The sequence below is a fragment of the Raphanus sativus genome, chromosome 3 (genome assembly GCF_000801105.2).
Source record: "Raphanus sativus cultivar WK10039 chromosome 3, ASM80110v3, whole genome shotgun sequence".
NCBI classification, from domain to species: Eukaryota; Viridiplantae; Streptophyta; class Magnoliopsida; order Brassicales; family Brassicaceae; genus Raphanus; species Raphanus sativus.
Genome location: NC_079513.1, coordinates 7187626 through 7201631, shown reverse-complemented (window position 1 = coordinate 7201631; position 14006 = coordinate 7187626). Strand labels below are relative to the sequence as shown.

At 34.0% G+C, this 14006-nt stretch overlaps 2 protein-coding genes and 2 long non-coding RNA genes across 8 annotated transcripts; 1 reads left to right on the top strand and 3 right to left on the bottom strand.

The window, feature by feature from the left end:
* Nucleotides 1-590: 590 nt before the first annotated feature.
* LOC108844113 (protein DETOXIFICATION 46, chloroplastic) lies at nt 591-3985 on the top strand. The gene is made up of 14 exons (XM_018617328.2): nt 591-1198; nt 1339-1433; nt 1511-1619; nt 1714-1769; nt 1970-2025; nt 2158-2296; nt 2370-2507; nt 2574-2642; nt 2718-2828; nt 2934-3062; nt 3166-3243; nt 3320-3391; nt 3478-3540; nt 3621-3985. The coding sequence occupies exons 1-14, from the start codon at nt 796-798 to the stop codon at nt 3717-3719; spliced, it is 1617 nt and encodes a 538-aa protein (XP_018472830.1). The 5' UTR covers nt 591-795; the 3' UTR covers nt 3720-3985.
* A 1981-nt stretch (nt 3986-5966) lies between these two features.
* LOC108845933 (chaperone protein dnaJ 10) lies at nt 5967-8583 on the bottom strand. Of its 5 annotated transcripts, none has more exons than XM_018619133.2 (9): nt 8433-8583; nt 8083-8175; nt 7908-7967; nt 7663-7745; nt 7406-7571; nt 7185-7314; nt 6565-6902; nt 6382-6480; nt 5967-6261 (listed from the first exon to the last, which is right to left on the bottom strand). In XM_018619133.2, exons 2-9 carry the CDS (start codon nt 8167-8169, stop codon nt 6196-6198), a joined length of 1029 nt encoding a protein of 342 aa, XP_018474635.1. In that variant the 5' UTR covers nt 8170-8175; nt 8433-8583; the 3' UTR covers nt 5967-6195. The 5 variants fall into 5 exon arrangements, with proteins under 5 accessions (XP_018474635.1, XP_018474636.1, XP_018474638.1 ...); XM_018619134.2 differs by having other exon boundaries at nt 8083-8171; nt 8433-8571; XM_018619136.2 differs by having other exon boundaries at nt 5967-6228; nt 8433-8565.
* Nucleotides 8584-10689: 2106 nt separating this feature from the next.
* Nucleotides 10690-11215, bottom strand: LOC108846905 (uncharacterized). Its single transcript, XR_008943731.1, has 3 exons — nt 11156-11215; nt 10941-11023; nt 10690-10849 (listed from the first exon to the last, which is right to left on the bottom strand). It is a non-coding gene; the product is annotated as an uncharacterized LOC108846905 (long non-coding RNA).
* Nucleotides 11216-12011: 796 nt separating this feature from the next.
* LOC108845967 (uncharacterized) lies at nt 12012-13293 on the bottom strand. Its single transcript, XR_001948581.2, has 3 exons — nt 13121-13293; nt 12548-12910; nt 12012-12423 (listed from the first exon to the last, which is right to left on the bottom strand). It is a non-coding gene; the product is annotated as an uncharacterized LOC108845967 (long non-coding RNA).
* Nucleotides 13294-14006: the final 713 nt, after the last annotated feature.

Below are 14006 nucleotides of genomic sequence, written 5' to 3'. Positions count from 1 at the left end.
ATACTTAGTTTTAGTTTACCTATGGTTATTTAACTTTTGTTAAATTTAGTAAGCTTATAATATGATTTTAAACTGTAAAAAAACAATTTAGATTGATTTTTATTTGAAGATGAATAATTGAAACTAATTCTTTATGAAAATAAAAATATTTCAAAATGGTGAAAATTGCAGATAAAGTGTTATAATGAATTATTTTGATAAGCCCAGAAACCTAAAAAAAATTATAATATGGTCAGACCGAACCGTGAAATATAGATCTAAAATATTTTCGGGTAATTAAAACTGGACGAAACTCAAATTTTTTTATTTTGTCGAACTCAAATATCTACGAGTTCTGTAGGTTTTTGGTCGGGCCGGACTATCACAAGGTACAAATTTTATTTCTATGGGCTTAACAAAAAAGCCAGTAAGTTCTTTTCTGGTGGACTCGAAATGAAATGGGATAAAAGACGCAACTGCTTGCAACTTGCAAGTCACAAGAATACAAATTAGGGTCACTATCTCATCAGTGAGCTGATGCATTAATTTAAAAGATCGTCTTAGCTTTTGTCTCCGACACCAAAAAGAAGGACTCGTTTACGATCACACATTGCCTTGTTAAATAACGATCAAAGGGCTGCCTGGTTTTGAATTTGGATAACCGGTTTAGGTTTACATACCAATTGTTAAACCGAATGCTTACAAGTTGCAAGTAAACTTGGAGAAATGAGTTGGTGTGTTGTTTTTTATCAGTTAGTCGCCTGAGAAGCTTTCAAGCCAAAGCAGAGGAAGAAGAAAGAAAGAAAGAAAGACAGTATGCAGATCCAGTGCAAAACCCTAACTTTCATTGTTTCCTCTATTTCTTCTAACCATAAGCTGCCATTCCCACCTTCAGTCAATTTACGGGCATGTAAGCCTCCATTCCCGAGTTTCAGGAGCTCTGTTAAGTCTCACAGGTTTCTAAGAAACTGTTCTAGTCCTAATCAGGAGCTTGTTGTTGATGGATCGATTGAGCTTGTTGTACAAGAGTCGGCTGAGGTGGAAGTAGAAGAAGCGAAGAAGATAGATGATTTAGCGGATCAGAGTATATGGGGACAGATGAAAGAGATAGTCATGTTTACGGGACCTGCTGCTGGACTGTGGCTATGTGGTCCCTTGATGAGTCTCATTGACACGGCCGTCATTGGTCAAGGAAGCTCTCTCGAACTCGCTGCTTTAGGTAATGTTCTATTTAGCCTCTGATCTTTTTTTGCTCTCTCAGGTTTCAGACATACGTCACTTCTGAACATTTGATTTTAATTTTTTTTTTTTTTTTTTTTGAGAATAAATTTGATTTTAATTTCATTATGGATGAAACAGGTCCTGCAACAGTTGTATGTGATTATTTGTCTTATACTTTCATGTTCCTCTCAGTTGCCACTTCAAATCTTGTTGCCACTTCTCTTGCTCGCGGGGTCAGTTAATTTATAAATGAATTTTCTGGAGATTTTTATTTATGTATTTATGTACATTTATTAGCAACTTCCTGCAGGATAAAGATGAGGTACAACATCAGATATCCATCTTGCTTTTCATCGGCTTGGCTTGTGGAGTCGTGATGATGGCGCTTACAAGACTATTTGGTTCCGGGGTACTAACTGGTAACAATAAATATTTTGTCTTGTAGCTGAACAGTAACAAGTTTGTGAGTAGTACCGAATCAACAGACCTTTTGACGGTTTAGTCTTCTTTCAGCTTTTACAGGGGCAAAGAATGCTGAGATTGTCCCGGCTGCAAATACATATGTTCAGGTTTGTACTATTTTCTTATGATGTAATTTTTCAAATTATAATATGTTTTGTGGTTTTGTTGACTGGTGGCTCCATGACTATGGATAGTATGTTTGATAGCCTTGAGTGTTGTTAATTCTTGAGGAAAATTTGAATTTTAAGTGACTTTCTTCTTTCTTCCTTTCAAGTGACCATTGTTTTTTTTTTTTTTTCATTCTCAGATTCGTGGTTTGGCATGGCCAGCTGTTCTCATCGGATGGGTTGCTCAAAGTGCAAGGTCCCCTTATACCTCATTTTCATTTGCAAGTCCAAAGTTTCAGCATTGTCGCACACTTCTGACTGTGGGGCCTTAAAAGTTACCGAGAGGATTAATATATCTCACTGTTACGTTCACAATCCTTTTTCTCAGTCTTGGTATGAAAGACTCATGGGGGCCTTTAAAGGCACTGGCTGTTGCTAGTGCAATAAACGGGGCTGGTGATCTGATCTTATGCACCTTTCTAGGATACGGTATAGCAGGTGCAGCTTGGGCAACTATGGTGTCACAAGTAAGCTGACATATCTATAAGGTTCCGTTTATAAGCTGGTTATCAATATGGTTTTAATTCGAGATGTATTTAGGTTGTTGCAGCTTATATGATGATGGATGCATTGAACAAGAAAGGATACAACGCTTTCTCACTCTGTGTTCCTTCTCCAAGTGAACTCTTAACCATCATTGGTCTGGCTGCCCCAGTCTTTATGACTATGATGTCAAAGGTTACTACTTCATTTGACATTCGGTTGTTTTATACGTAGATGATATTTTTGTGTTTCTCCCATTAGGTTTTGTTTTATTCTCTCCTTGTTTACTTTGCTACATCAATGGGAACAAGCGTCATAGCTGCTCATCAGGTGATATGTCCTTGTATATATGTCTCCTTCTTTGAGTTTGTTCTATAACACTTCTCCGGCTCTTTTGGTCTCTAGGTTATGCTTCAGACATATAACATTTGTACAATTTTGGGAGAGCCTCTCTCTCAAACTGCACAGTCCTTTATGCCTGAGTTGTTATTCGGAATCAATCGGAATTTGCCTAAAGTAAGCCCCGTTGTTGGTGAAAATAAAGTAAATTGAGTAAACCATTGGTACATCTTCTTCTTGCTTTTACTTAGACACTTCTCTGTTCTGCGCTGTTTTCTGTAGGCCAGAATGCTTCTGAAGTCACTCGTTATCATTGGTGCTACACTAGGAATAGTAGTGGGAACCATTGGCACAGCAATTCCATGGCTGTTCCCTGGCATCTTCACACAAGACAAGGTTGTCACATTTGAGGTATTATTTTTGTTTTCCTTCTTTACATTTTGTCAGGTGTTCATAGCAACGCGTTTTCTTGCTTTATCTGTTTCTAAACAGTTGAAATACATATTTGTGACAGATGCACAAGGTCATAATACCATATTTTCTTGCTTTATCCATCACTCCGAGTACTCTGAGTCTTGAAGGCACCTTACTGGTAAGTTTGGATTTTTTTGTGTCTCAAAGTCTAAACCCTGATCCAAAAGAGCTAACACTGTTGTTGTAAAATGGAGGCTGGAAGAGATCTTAGATATATAAGCTTGTCAACGACTGGATGCTTGGCCGTTGCTGGGCTTTTACTTATGGTAACCACTCAATCTTAGGCTAAGAGTCTTAGCCTCAGTCTAACTCTATTTTCTATTTGTATTGTATACAATTATTGACTAAAAAGCTTCTGAGCAATGGAGGATTCGGCTTGAGAGGCTGCTGGTTCGCTCTCGTGGGATTCCAATGGGTAAATGTTTTTGCTAAACCTTTTCTACGACATATTATCCTACACACAGCTTTTACTCTTTTAACATGAATTATTTACAGGCTCGGTTTTCTCTAGCCCTTGTACGTCTTCTGTCACGAGAGGGTGTACTTTACTCGGAAGATACGAGCAAATATGCAGAGAAAGTGAAAGCTGCTTAGCTCAGAATGCACCATATTACCTCACAATAAAATTCTATGGGAATACAAAACAGCTTCATTCATTCAGATGTAGATCAATGAAACTATGTTTGAGATTGCATTCTTGAAGACATAAAAATGGGAAATTCTTACATAAATGCCCTGTTTAGAGCAGTGTCTGGCCTCCTCTTTTGCAACCTGAGATTTATGGGGGTTTATAATACCTCTAGGATTGTGTGTCCATGCTATGAATAAACATAGTAATGTTTAATACTATTTCATTCTAAGTTTGAGAACACTATAATACCACTATGTTCTGCTCAGGTTGCTTTGTTCTCTGCTACCCACAACTTTAAATCCTCTGACAGCTTCTACTTGCGCGTTAGTTGGACCACTTTCTAGTAAAACAATCCGAACTTTCAATCCAAGATCCTGATTGACCTCAGAACAATGGAATTGGAAATCTAACTCATAATTCTATTTTGTGTCAAAAGATTAACTCTATTGCACCACGATAAGGTCTCCATCCTTTGCTAAATTTCTGACATGTATGTGTAGTCATGTATCTTAAATAGCTCTAGAATCTGTATAGATGCCCAAAACTTATCAAGACCTGAAAAGACTTTAGAATGACTCCAAACATATGTTATGGATTATAAATATGACTTATACCAAGATATAAAAGTGGTAAAAACCATAATATACCAACTTCCCAAGACTTATTCTTTTAATTGTCTCACGCAAAACATAGTACAATCTATGGAAGAGGTTTGAAAATGTGGAGACTCACCTGCTACTTAGAACACCACCATCATCTCTACATTGTTGCAACCACATCTGATGCATCTCCATGTACTCAGCCCCAGTCCAGCAACCTTGCCATACCACACACAACTCATGAGACGTCGTCTGACATATCACTATACTGACCTCATTTCTGATATATAAAAATGTAGGTTTTATTTTGAGATATCGATCAAAGGACACATGAATTCTTACCCTAGCATGTATCTGAACACACAGACAGTCTTTTCTGGTTCTTTCCTCCATCTTTCTCTCTTTTCTGAATCTTTTTTTTCTTCTTTATCTCCTTTTTCAAACTCTCCAAAGTGAAGGCGAATAGTGGGATATAGAAAATTTAACCATTGCTCAATTCCAACTTTGTGTGGTTATTTTAAATTAATAGGTTCACATGAAATTTTTCTATCCCTCTGCATTTCATGGAATCATCACAATTTTAATGGGAAGATGAAGCCTATAGGAGAAGATCTAAGGCAAAGAACAGGCAAATAACAAGAAAGAGTTGTTTCCAAGAGGAAGACATGAACAAAGAAAAATGAATAAAACGATGGTGGAGGTAAAAAAAGATCAAGGAAGCTGTGGGAGTTGCTGGATGTTTTTAACCATTAGAGATATGGATGAGATCAACAACAACTGAACAATGATGCCAAGGAAACCCAAATCCATGACTGAAGCTGAAGAACCATTGATGTTCAAAGCTAAAGATGGAAGAACCAAGGTTACATAAAACCAAGGTGAAAGAATCAAAGAGGCCAAGGCTGGAGAAAACTAAGGTGATGGTTCTGAGAATTTAAAGGCAAAAGTTGGTGATGGTTCTGAGAATTTAAAGGCAAAAGTTGGTGACGGATAAGAAGCATGAGGATGTAGAGAATGCATCACTCGAAGTTGAGAATCCAAGAGGTTCAACAACTGAAACAAGATGAAGACACCAAGGTTAAGAAAACTAATGTGGTGGTTCAATGAACCAAAGTTGAACAAAAGGCTGGTGATCAAACAAAGAACAAATTTTGCTTACCTAAGTGAAAGGAAACAAGGCAGATGGAGAGACAACTAAAGAAGACAAGAAGAATAATCTCTTGAATATTCTTATCTAGGAGGTAAGGATCACAAAAAAGAACAAGAAAGTTTAATCAAAGGATCCAAGAGAAAGTGTAGGAATTAGTTAGAGAAAACTACTATAAGTATGTGTATGTGGTGTTGTAAGAATGTATACAATTCTAATTAAAAAATAAATAAAGAGTTGGCGAGAAAGTAACAATGTAGACATACAGAGATAAACTCTCTTCTCTCTTTACAAGAATAACAACAAACGTAAATGAAAGAGTAAAGAGAGAGTGGGTGTGCTTGTGTTCTGATGAAACATAAGTAAACTAACAAATAGTGAGTGAGAACAAAAACAGAGTACAAGTCTGAAGAAGAGAATGTGAGGAAGCTGGCCATAAAGAGAGAGAGAGAGACCAAGCCAAGAAGAGCTAAAATTCAACAAACTTTCAAAATAATTCCACTTCTAATTATAATCTTCGATTAGTCACCTCTAACTCAGAAAACAATGTTTACAAACTAACATGCAAAGTAAAAGAAAAAGAAAAAACAAAGGACAAATCCAAACTTTGAGCCAATAGCAAAAATGGTAGAAGGAAACAGCAATAGCCAATTCCGATTTCTCTCTGTTTTCTGGCGAAGGCGAACCGAGATTTCAAGACATCGCTTTTGAAGAACCTCCGGTGTCCTGTTTCATGTCGGTGTACGGCTTCTTAGCACCCTTTTAACACACAGAAATAGAGAGAGAGAGAGAGAGATTCTCTGATTTATACTTTGGCTCTCAAGAATCAAACCACCAATCTTTAATCTAAACGCATTGAGATTTTCTTAAGTTACCAACCTTTTTGTTTTTGCCTACCTGGAAGATCGTTCCAAGTTGCCTCAGTCCCATGGCTCGACCTCGAAGAACATCCTTGGAAACACTTGGATCTTTAAGCACCTGCCAGAGAGTGACAATAAAGATTGTCAAGAATATTAATTATTACTACAAAAAGAAATGGTTGTGTAATGTAAAATGACTTACAGATTGGCAGACATGAGATAGAGTGGACTCGATGTCGAGAACATTGATCTGCCAAAGGGACTGAAGCAAAGCATCCATTTTAGCTTCAATGGCTTTCTGAATATGCTCCTCTCTGTTATCACCTTGGTGTTCATTTAACTTGTTCACTTCACCCTGCAACTGAAGCAACGAAACAGTACCAGAAGCAGCCATGACTTGAGATTTCATATGGTGGCTTTTGTCTCTCACCCATTCCGCCAAGAAGGGCACTTTCATATATCGTTTGTCTTTCCCCATTTCTTTAGCCGCTTTTCTTGTGTAAATGTAGCCTATTGTATGCATCATTGCCTCCCCAAAACCTGAAGAATCAAAGCTAGATCATGGACCATCTATATAAACATTTATTTATATATTTATATATTTTTATATTTATATATATATATATTTTTTATATATATAAACAGAAAATATATATAAACAAAAATGTATATAAACAGAAAAAAGCTTTTTTTGAGATGCTGATGTTTAAGGGTCACATTTGGATGTAAAAAGGCTTTTTCGATGAATAAAAATTTAATATTCATTCAAAAAAAAAACATTTATCTAATCATCTAATGCCCAAAAAAAGAAGGTTTTTGTACCGGCAGAAGAAAGACGCTTTGCCTCATCGTTTGCCCACTCGATAAATTCATCAGATCGTCCTTCCACAAACGGCTCGAGTTTGTTTTTCAACGTAGCAGCGAGCTTGTCTTCCCTCTCCTTCTGCAGAGCCTGCATGCACCCAGTTCCCATACATAATACATGAATAAAAAGTAAACATATCAATGAGTTGTTAATAAAGAAGAAAGGAAAAACAATGTACTTTGATCTTGTCTTGAAGAATTTGTTTTCTGATATCAGGCTCATATGATTCTAAGTCAACTTCGATTGATGCCAAATAAGCAAGTGCAAGCTGCCCAACATATTCTTCAAAGACTTGGCTTCCGAAAAGCATACCAAATACAGCTGCAGGATCTACCATTGCATCCCTGAAAAGAAAACAAAATTGAACCACCTTCAGTTCGTAACATTCTCAACTGAAAGTGTAGATAAAATTAAGAATGTGAGACACCAACTTACTGTTGGACACCTTCTTTGCCATATTTGTCATAGGCTGCTCGCTTCTCCGGATCGCTCAAAACCTGATAAGCCTCCCCTAATATCTTTCATTTACAAAAAAGGATACGACATTACAGCAACAGCACTTAAGTGTATAAAATAGTTTGTTAAGGTTTTTATCAAAAAAATATAGTTTGTTAAAGTTCCAGTAAACAAAAACCCAAGAAAGAGTTGCAATATTGTGACAAAAATAATATTACAATCACCTGAAAGTTTTTAGCAGCTTGAGGATCTCCAGGGTTTTTGTCTGGATGAACTTTCCTTGCCTGAGATAAAATCAAACCAGATAAAGTTCCAAAACACTGTACACTACTACCAGCAGAGAGATTCTATGATGATTTGTTGATTACAGAAAAGATTTATAGAAAAAAAAGGACTTACTTTTAAGTAGTAAGCCTTTTTAATGTCAGCATCTGAAGCATCAGTTTTGACGCATAAGATGTTATAATACTCATTCTCCTTCACCATATCTTCCTTGTGAATGACCAAAACATGAAATCAAAATTCAAAACACGCGGGAATATAAATCAAATGTATGCGGAAATGTTTATGATTTTATTTTCAGTTTTCTTTGTGACAGAAAACAACAATCATAGAAATTCCAGATCTTACAAATTAAAACCCAGAATTAGGGAATCAACAATCTGGAGAATGAAAATACAGAGTCGCGAGATCATGCATGCATGCATGAATCTAGAGACATAAGAACAGAGAGGAAAAGAGAAACTTACTGGTTGTGCTGATGTGTAAATGAAGGCGCAAACTCGATTTCTAGTTGGCGAATCGAGAAGTGGCTCAAAAAAAAAAGTTGGCGAATCGAGAACGATTTGGTCTTTTTCTACGACAGAGTGAGAGACTCTTACATACAACAAAAATGTAGGTTTTGCGCTGTTTGCTTGTAAAGCAGCAAAAGGACAACCTTTTCATTTACTATGAAATTCGAAACGTGTGAACGCGTCCGTATCGTGAACGTGTCCGAAATTCAGAATGTTCGAACCAAACCGTGTCTGTGGCTTCAGCTTTTGATTTTGATTTTTTTTTTATTTTGGGTATGATTTTCGCCGGCTAACGTTGCTTACACCAACGAGTACTTTTTCATTCAGTCCTATATAATACCAACATTAACTAACGGAAAAAAACTAGTTTAACCTTTATTTATCAATTAATTACTAGTTTAACTCTAATTTTATTTTAATTACTAGTTTATTTTTTATACCTATTTACCCTTGTTTCCTTTGTTAACAAAAAAAATAATTACGAAAAATAATTATGAAATTCAGAATGTTCGAACCAAACCGTGTCTGTGACTTCAGCTTTTGATTTTGATTTTTTTTTTTTATTTTGGGTATGATTTTCGCCGGCTAACATTGCTTACACCAACGAGTACTTTTTCATTCATTCCTATATAATACCAACACTAGGTGATCACCCGCGCCCTGCACAGAGTGAACGGACCAAAAGAAATTATAAATTTTAATTATAGATATTGAAAACATAAAAAATGACATATTATATTTGGTATAAATTAGCATAAGTAATGTTGATATACATATTAATGTAATGAAAACCAATTTGGGATTAGAAGTTTACTGAATTTTTCAATCAACAAAAAAATTTATGGAAGTATCCGGATATTGATAATCTTATTATGGTTGACAAATGTAATTGTCTTATTATCGAAGTTAAATCGTTATATTTCATTAAAATCATACTGATTTTGAAGTACATAAAAGTTGTAAGAAGAATATAAATAAATTGAAATAAATTTAGTGGGCTTATTAGGACTCAAAATTGTAAAATATACCCTTTATCGAAGCTTAATATCCATTATGATTCAAAATATATATGAGCTTCTTTTGATTTATCTTTTATTTATAAAGAGTGTTTTTACTAAAAAAATTTGATTGGACATGAGATCATGGGCTACGGTTCGGATGTTGGATTCGATCTCTTTTCTCATCACTTGATATATTTAGATATTGCCACAAAGTAATGTTATAAATCCCTAATTGTTCGTCGATTTCCAGACAATTATATAAAGTATTATATGTATAGGGCGAAAATTAAAGAAGTCCACATTAGAAATGATGTTTTTTCTTAAATTTAATCAAAAATAATTATATGAGTTTCCAAATTTAATGTATGTCACCATTTATGATAATTTGTAAATTTTTTTTTGCAATGAATTAAGAAATTGAAAGAAATTTAATATGAAATTCCTTTTTGAATGTATTTTATAATATTTCAAGATTGCTCATAAATTTTTATATATAACATTTTGATTTTACAATATAAAACAGTTTATATTATCTCAAAATAAATGTCATGTATCCCATAAAATACAAAAAATATTAATAAAAATAAAAGTCACATACCAAAGTTTTATAATCATAGTTTCCGGTCCCTAAAGAATGGTATGAATCATTTACGAATCGTAAAAAAATTAAATATGATAAAATATGAATCGTATATATATAGTCAAAACCCTATCAGTTGTGACTAATATATAAGACTATCCTATTAATTTTGTTTAGGATTATAATTTTAGATTTCAAGATAATAATAGAAAGTACTATATACATATGGCAAAAATTAAGGAATTACACATTAAAAATGGTTTGTTTTTTAAATTTAGTCGAAAAAATTATATAAATTTCCAAATTTAAATGTCTATCACCATTTATGATAATTTTGTAATCAACAATATTGTTGCAAAGTTTAAGGGATTTCAAAAAAAAAATTAATATGGAATTCCTTTTTGAATGTAAGCTCATAATGTTTTATATACGACTTTGATTTTACAATATAAAGCAATTTTTATTTGTTTAATAAATATTGGTGGTATTAATCAATATTGGTGGTATTAATTAATATTGAATGTAAGCTCATAATGTTTTATATACGACTTTGATTTTACAATATGAATAAAAAGTAAACATATCAATGAGTTGTTTAATAAAGAATAAAGGAAAAACAATGTACTTTGATCTTGTCTTGAAGAATTTGTTTTTTGATATCAGGCTCATATGTTTCTAAGTCAGCTTCGATTGATGCCAAATAAGCAAGTGCAAGCTGCCCTACATATTCTTCAAAGACTTCGCTTCCGAAAAGCATACCAAATACAGCTGCAGGATCTACCATTGCATCCCTGAAAAGAAAACAAAATTGAACCACCTTCAGTTCATAACATTCTCAACTGAAAGGGTAGATAAAATTAAGAATGTCAGACACCAACTTACTGTTGGACACCTTCTTTGCCATATTTGTCATAGGCTGCTCGCTTCTCCGGATCGCTCAAAACCTGATAAGCCTCCCCTAATACCTTTCATTTACAAAAAAGGATACGACATTACAGCAACAGCACTTAAGTGTATAAAATAGTTTGTTAAGGTTCCAGTAAACAAAAACCCAAGAAAGAGTTGCAATATTGTGACAAAAATAATATTATAATCACCTGAAAGTTTTTAGCAGCTTGAGGATCTCCAGGGTTTTTGTCTGGATGAACCTTCCTTGCCTGAGATAGAATCAAACCAGATAAACCAGATGAGGATCTCCAAGGACTTACATTTGTTTTAAAAAAATAAATCTATCGAAAATTAAGTCTATCTACAATATCTATCTAGAAAATTAAATCTGTCAATAGAGTAGCGCCAGACTTTTTAAAACGGTAGATTTGTTTGTACGACAGAGTTGATTATCCGATTTGATTTGAAAATAGATTTTTTAAAATATGTCTATTGAATGATATAGCAGATTTGTTTAAGCAACAGAGTTAATTGTCCGATTTAATTTGAAAACAGATTTTTAAAAATATGTATGTCAAATGAGGTAACAGATTTGTTATAAATAGTAGATTTTTGTGATAGACTTAATTTTTCATGGCAGAATTATATATCCGATTTAAATTTGTAGTAGACTTTTTTTATTTATGAAGTGACAGATTTTTATACCAAAATTTTGGTTTGAGTAAACCAAACTTAATTTAATGTTTGAATTAAACTCAGTTTACTTTGATATTCTCAATCTCAAATTAAACAAATTTAACTTAAAATTGACATTGTCTCTCCTCTTCACCATTCTATAGATGAGGATGATGAACAAAAAGGTTTAATCAACTTGGTTAAGAAAAGACAGAATTTTGTATGTTATACGTTAAACCAAACGAAAACCTTTTCTTAAACCTTGACAAAAAGTTTACTCTAAATTGCCTTGGAGATATTTATCATGATTCTTGATCACCATCAAAACTGCTAAAAGCCACATGAGTTATTGTCTAGAAACATAGGAAAAACAGAGAGAACACACAAAACTAACCTGAACTTGAACTGTAATAAAATTCCATTGCCAAAACTGAGTACATACCAAGCTTTTAACTTTTTTCACTACTTGAAAGTTTACTAATGGACCAAACACAAAACATAAGTGACTGGAAAGAAAAAAACTAAATCACTGCTTCTCAACTTAGTAACTAGACCCACGAACATTACAGAAACCATTGTAATGTACACCAATTTCAAGAAGCTTTGTCTGCTCAAGAATTTGCATGGAGCTGCTTCTTGCTACAAAAGCTATCTTCCTCGAACAGTCCAACCTCTATTACAAGTTTGCTTCCAATCCAATTCAGATTCTAGAAAGTTCCGATAAAGAAGCTGGAGACCATGACTTTGTAACTAGACCCACTACTGATTCCACATCCCCTTGAGTGTGTGCAGCTCCTTAAGCCTGTTGTTAACATATAAAACATTCAGTTTTTTTTTTGTCAACTAATAAAACATTCAGTTAAGTGTTCTAATTTCAAACAAAGAACATGTATATATCTCAAGACTGAGATAAAGGCTTATATTACCTAACTATCTCAGGTCTCTTGGCTTGCTCTGCGATCTCAGACAATTCTGTGTAACTTCCTTTCTCAGGGAAGATGTTAACAGCTTCTTTTGGCTACCAACCGTGAAGTGTCTTTTGAGCAAGTGTCTATTGAGACTCTCTCTCTTTCTCTTCTTTTCCATAATCTTTTTTCATTGTGAAAGCGGTCATGTTCTCAAACAAGTTGGCCCTTTCCACTCAAGATGTATCCAATAGCAAACTTAAAAACGTCTTGTGAGAAATATGTTACAATACTGTATAGCCAGATCCCTCCAGCCCATCCCCATCAGATACCTCTAAATTTTTCAAACTTCCAATTGGCGTAAAGCTCAATCAAAGTGGCAAACTGCATTTGTAAAGATCAAAGTATATTAGAACAGGTATCGAAAGCCATAACCAAATTTATGAAAAACCCAGAACGTCTTTTGTATTCAAACTCGGAGGAGTTATCGAATTGGAAACTAGAGCTAACAAAAATAAACAGTGAATATCACAATTAAAACCGAAAGCTGATTAAAATTGGGAATTAGAGTATTCAATCAGATTAAGGACTTACACATTCAATATCTTCGCTTTAAAGGTGGATTTGACAGAGGTGAAATCGGATTTAGGGTTCCTCTTGAACTGACAGAGACGACGGTGATTGGGGTGGAGATGACCAAATGGAAGGAGACTGTGACGGAAAGAAAGGAGTCTGATTTAGGGTCACCGTCTTCGAAAGAGACAACTCTTTATTAAAAAAAAAACATTTTCGTGTTAATAATTTTTAATGCCAATTAATAAAAATATAAACTGAAGGTGGAGTTTTTAGTAATTTCGTTTGCCCTATGAATTAGTCTAGTAATTACAAAACTTTAAGAGTTAGTCTAGTAATTACATGTATAATTTGAGTCATTATAAGTAATTTCTCTTTATTTATTTTCGGTATGATTTTCGCCGGCTAACGTTGCTTACACCAAAGAGTGTGTCTTTTTCATTAATTCCTACTAGATCTGACCCGTGCGACCGCACGGATATTTTCTGTTTTAGTTTTTTATTTATTTATATTAAATGATGTATTTGTAATACTTTATCATCTTACATTGACTACGTTAGGGATGTGTATTTGAATATCCACTGATTCGGTTAAAATCTATTTGGGTTTGAGATTCCCGAGTTAAAAGATTTCAGCAACATTCAAATATTTATAATTGTTGGTTTCGGTTTGTTCGGGTATTTGCGGGTTCGGTTTGGATACGAATAACCCGTTTGAACTATTTTAAAATTTTCAAAATTTATATATACTTTAAATTTCTCAGAACATATAAATTTGAGTAATGTAAGCCAAAATACCAAAATTAAAAATTAAAAAACAGGTTGAACTTCAATATTTGTATGAAGAATAAATATATATTTTAAATATTTTTGGAGTTTGATTATTATTTATCTACTTTATATGTTTA

Bases quoted from the DNA above. Each gene is read 5' to 3' on its own strand.
- LOC108844113 (XM_018617328.2), top strand. From the start codon at position 796: ATGCAGATCCAGTGCAAAACCCTAACTTTCATTGTTTCCTCTATTTCT. The intron at 1,770-1,969 runs GTTTGTACTATT...TTTCATTCTCAG, and splicing joins CTGCAAATACATATGTTCAG to ATTCGTGGTTTGGCATGGCC. The intron at 3,392-3,477 runs GTAACCACTCAA...TTGACTAAAAAG, and splicing joins TTGCTGGGCTTTTACTTATG to CTTCTGAGCAATGGAGGATT.
- LOC108845933 (XM_018619133.2), bottom strand. From the start codon at position 8,169: ATGGTGAAGGAGAATGAGTATTATAACATCTTATGCGTCAAAACTGAT. The intron at 7,968-8,082 runs GTAAGTCCTTTT...ATTTTATCTCAG, and splicing joins AAAAGGCTTACTACTTAAAA to GCAAGGAAAGTTCATCCAGA. The intron at 6,903-7,184 runs GTACAAAAACCT...TTGATTCTTCAG, and splicing joins AAAGCGTCTTTCTTCTGCCG to GTTTTGGGGAGGCAATGATG.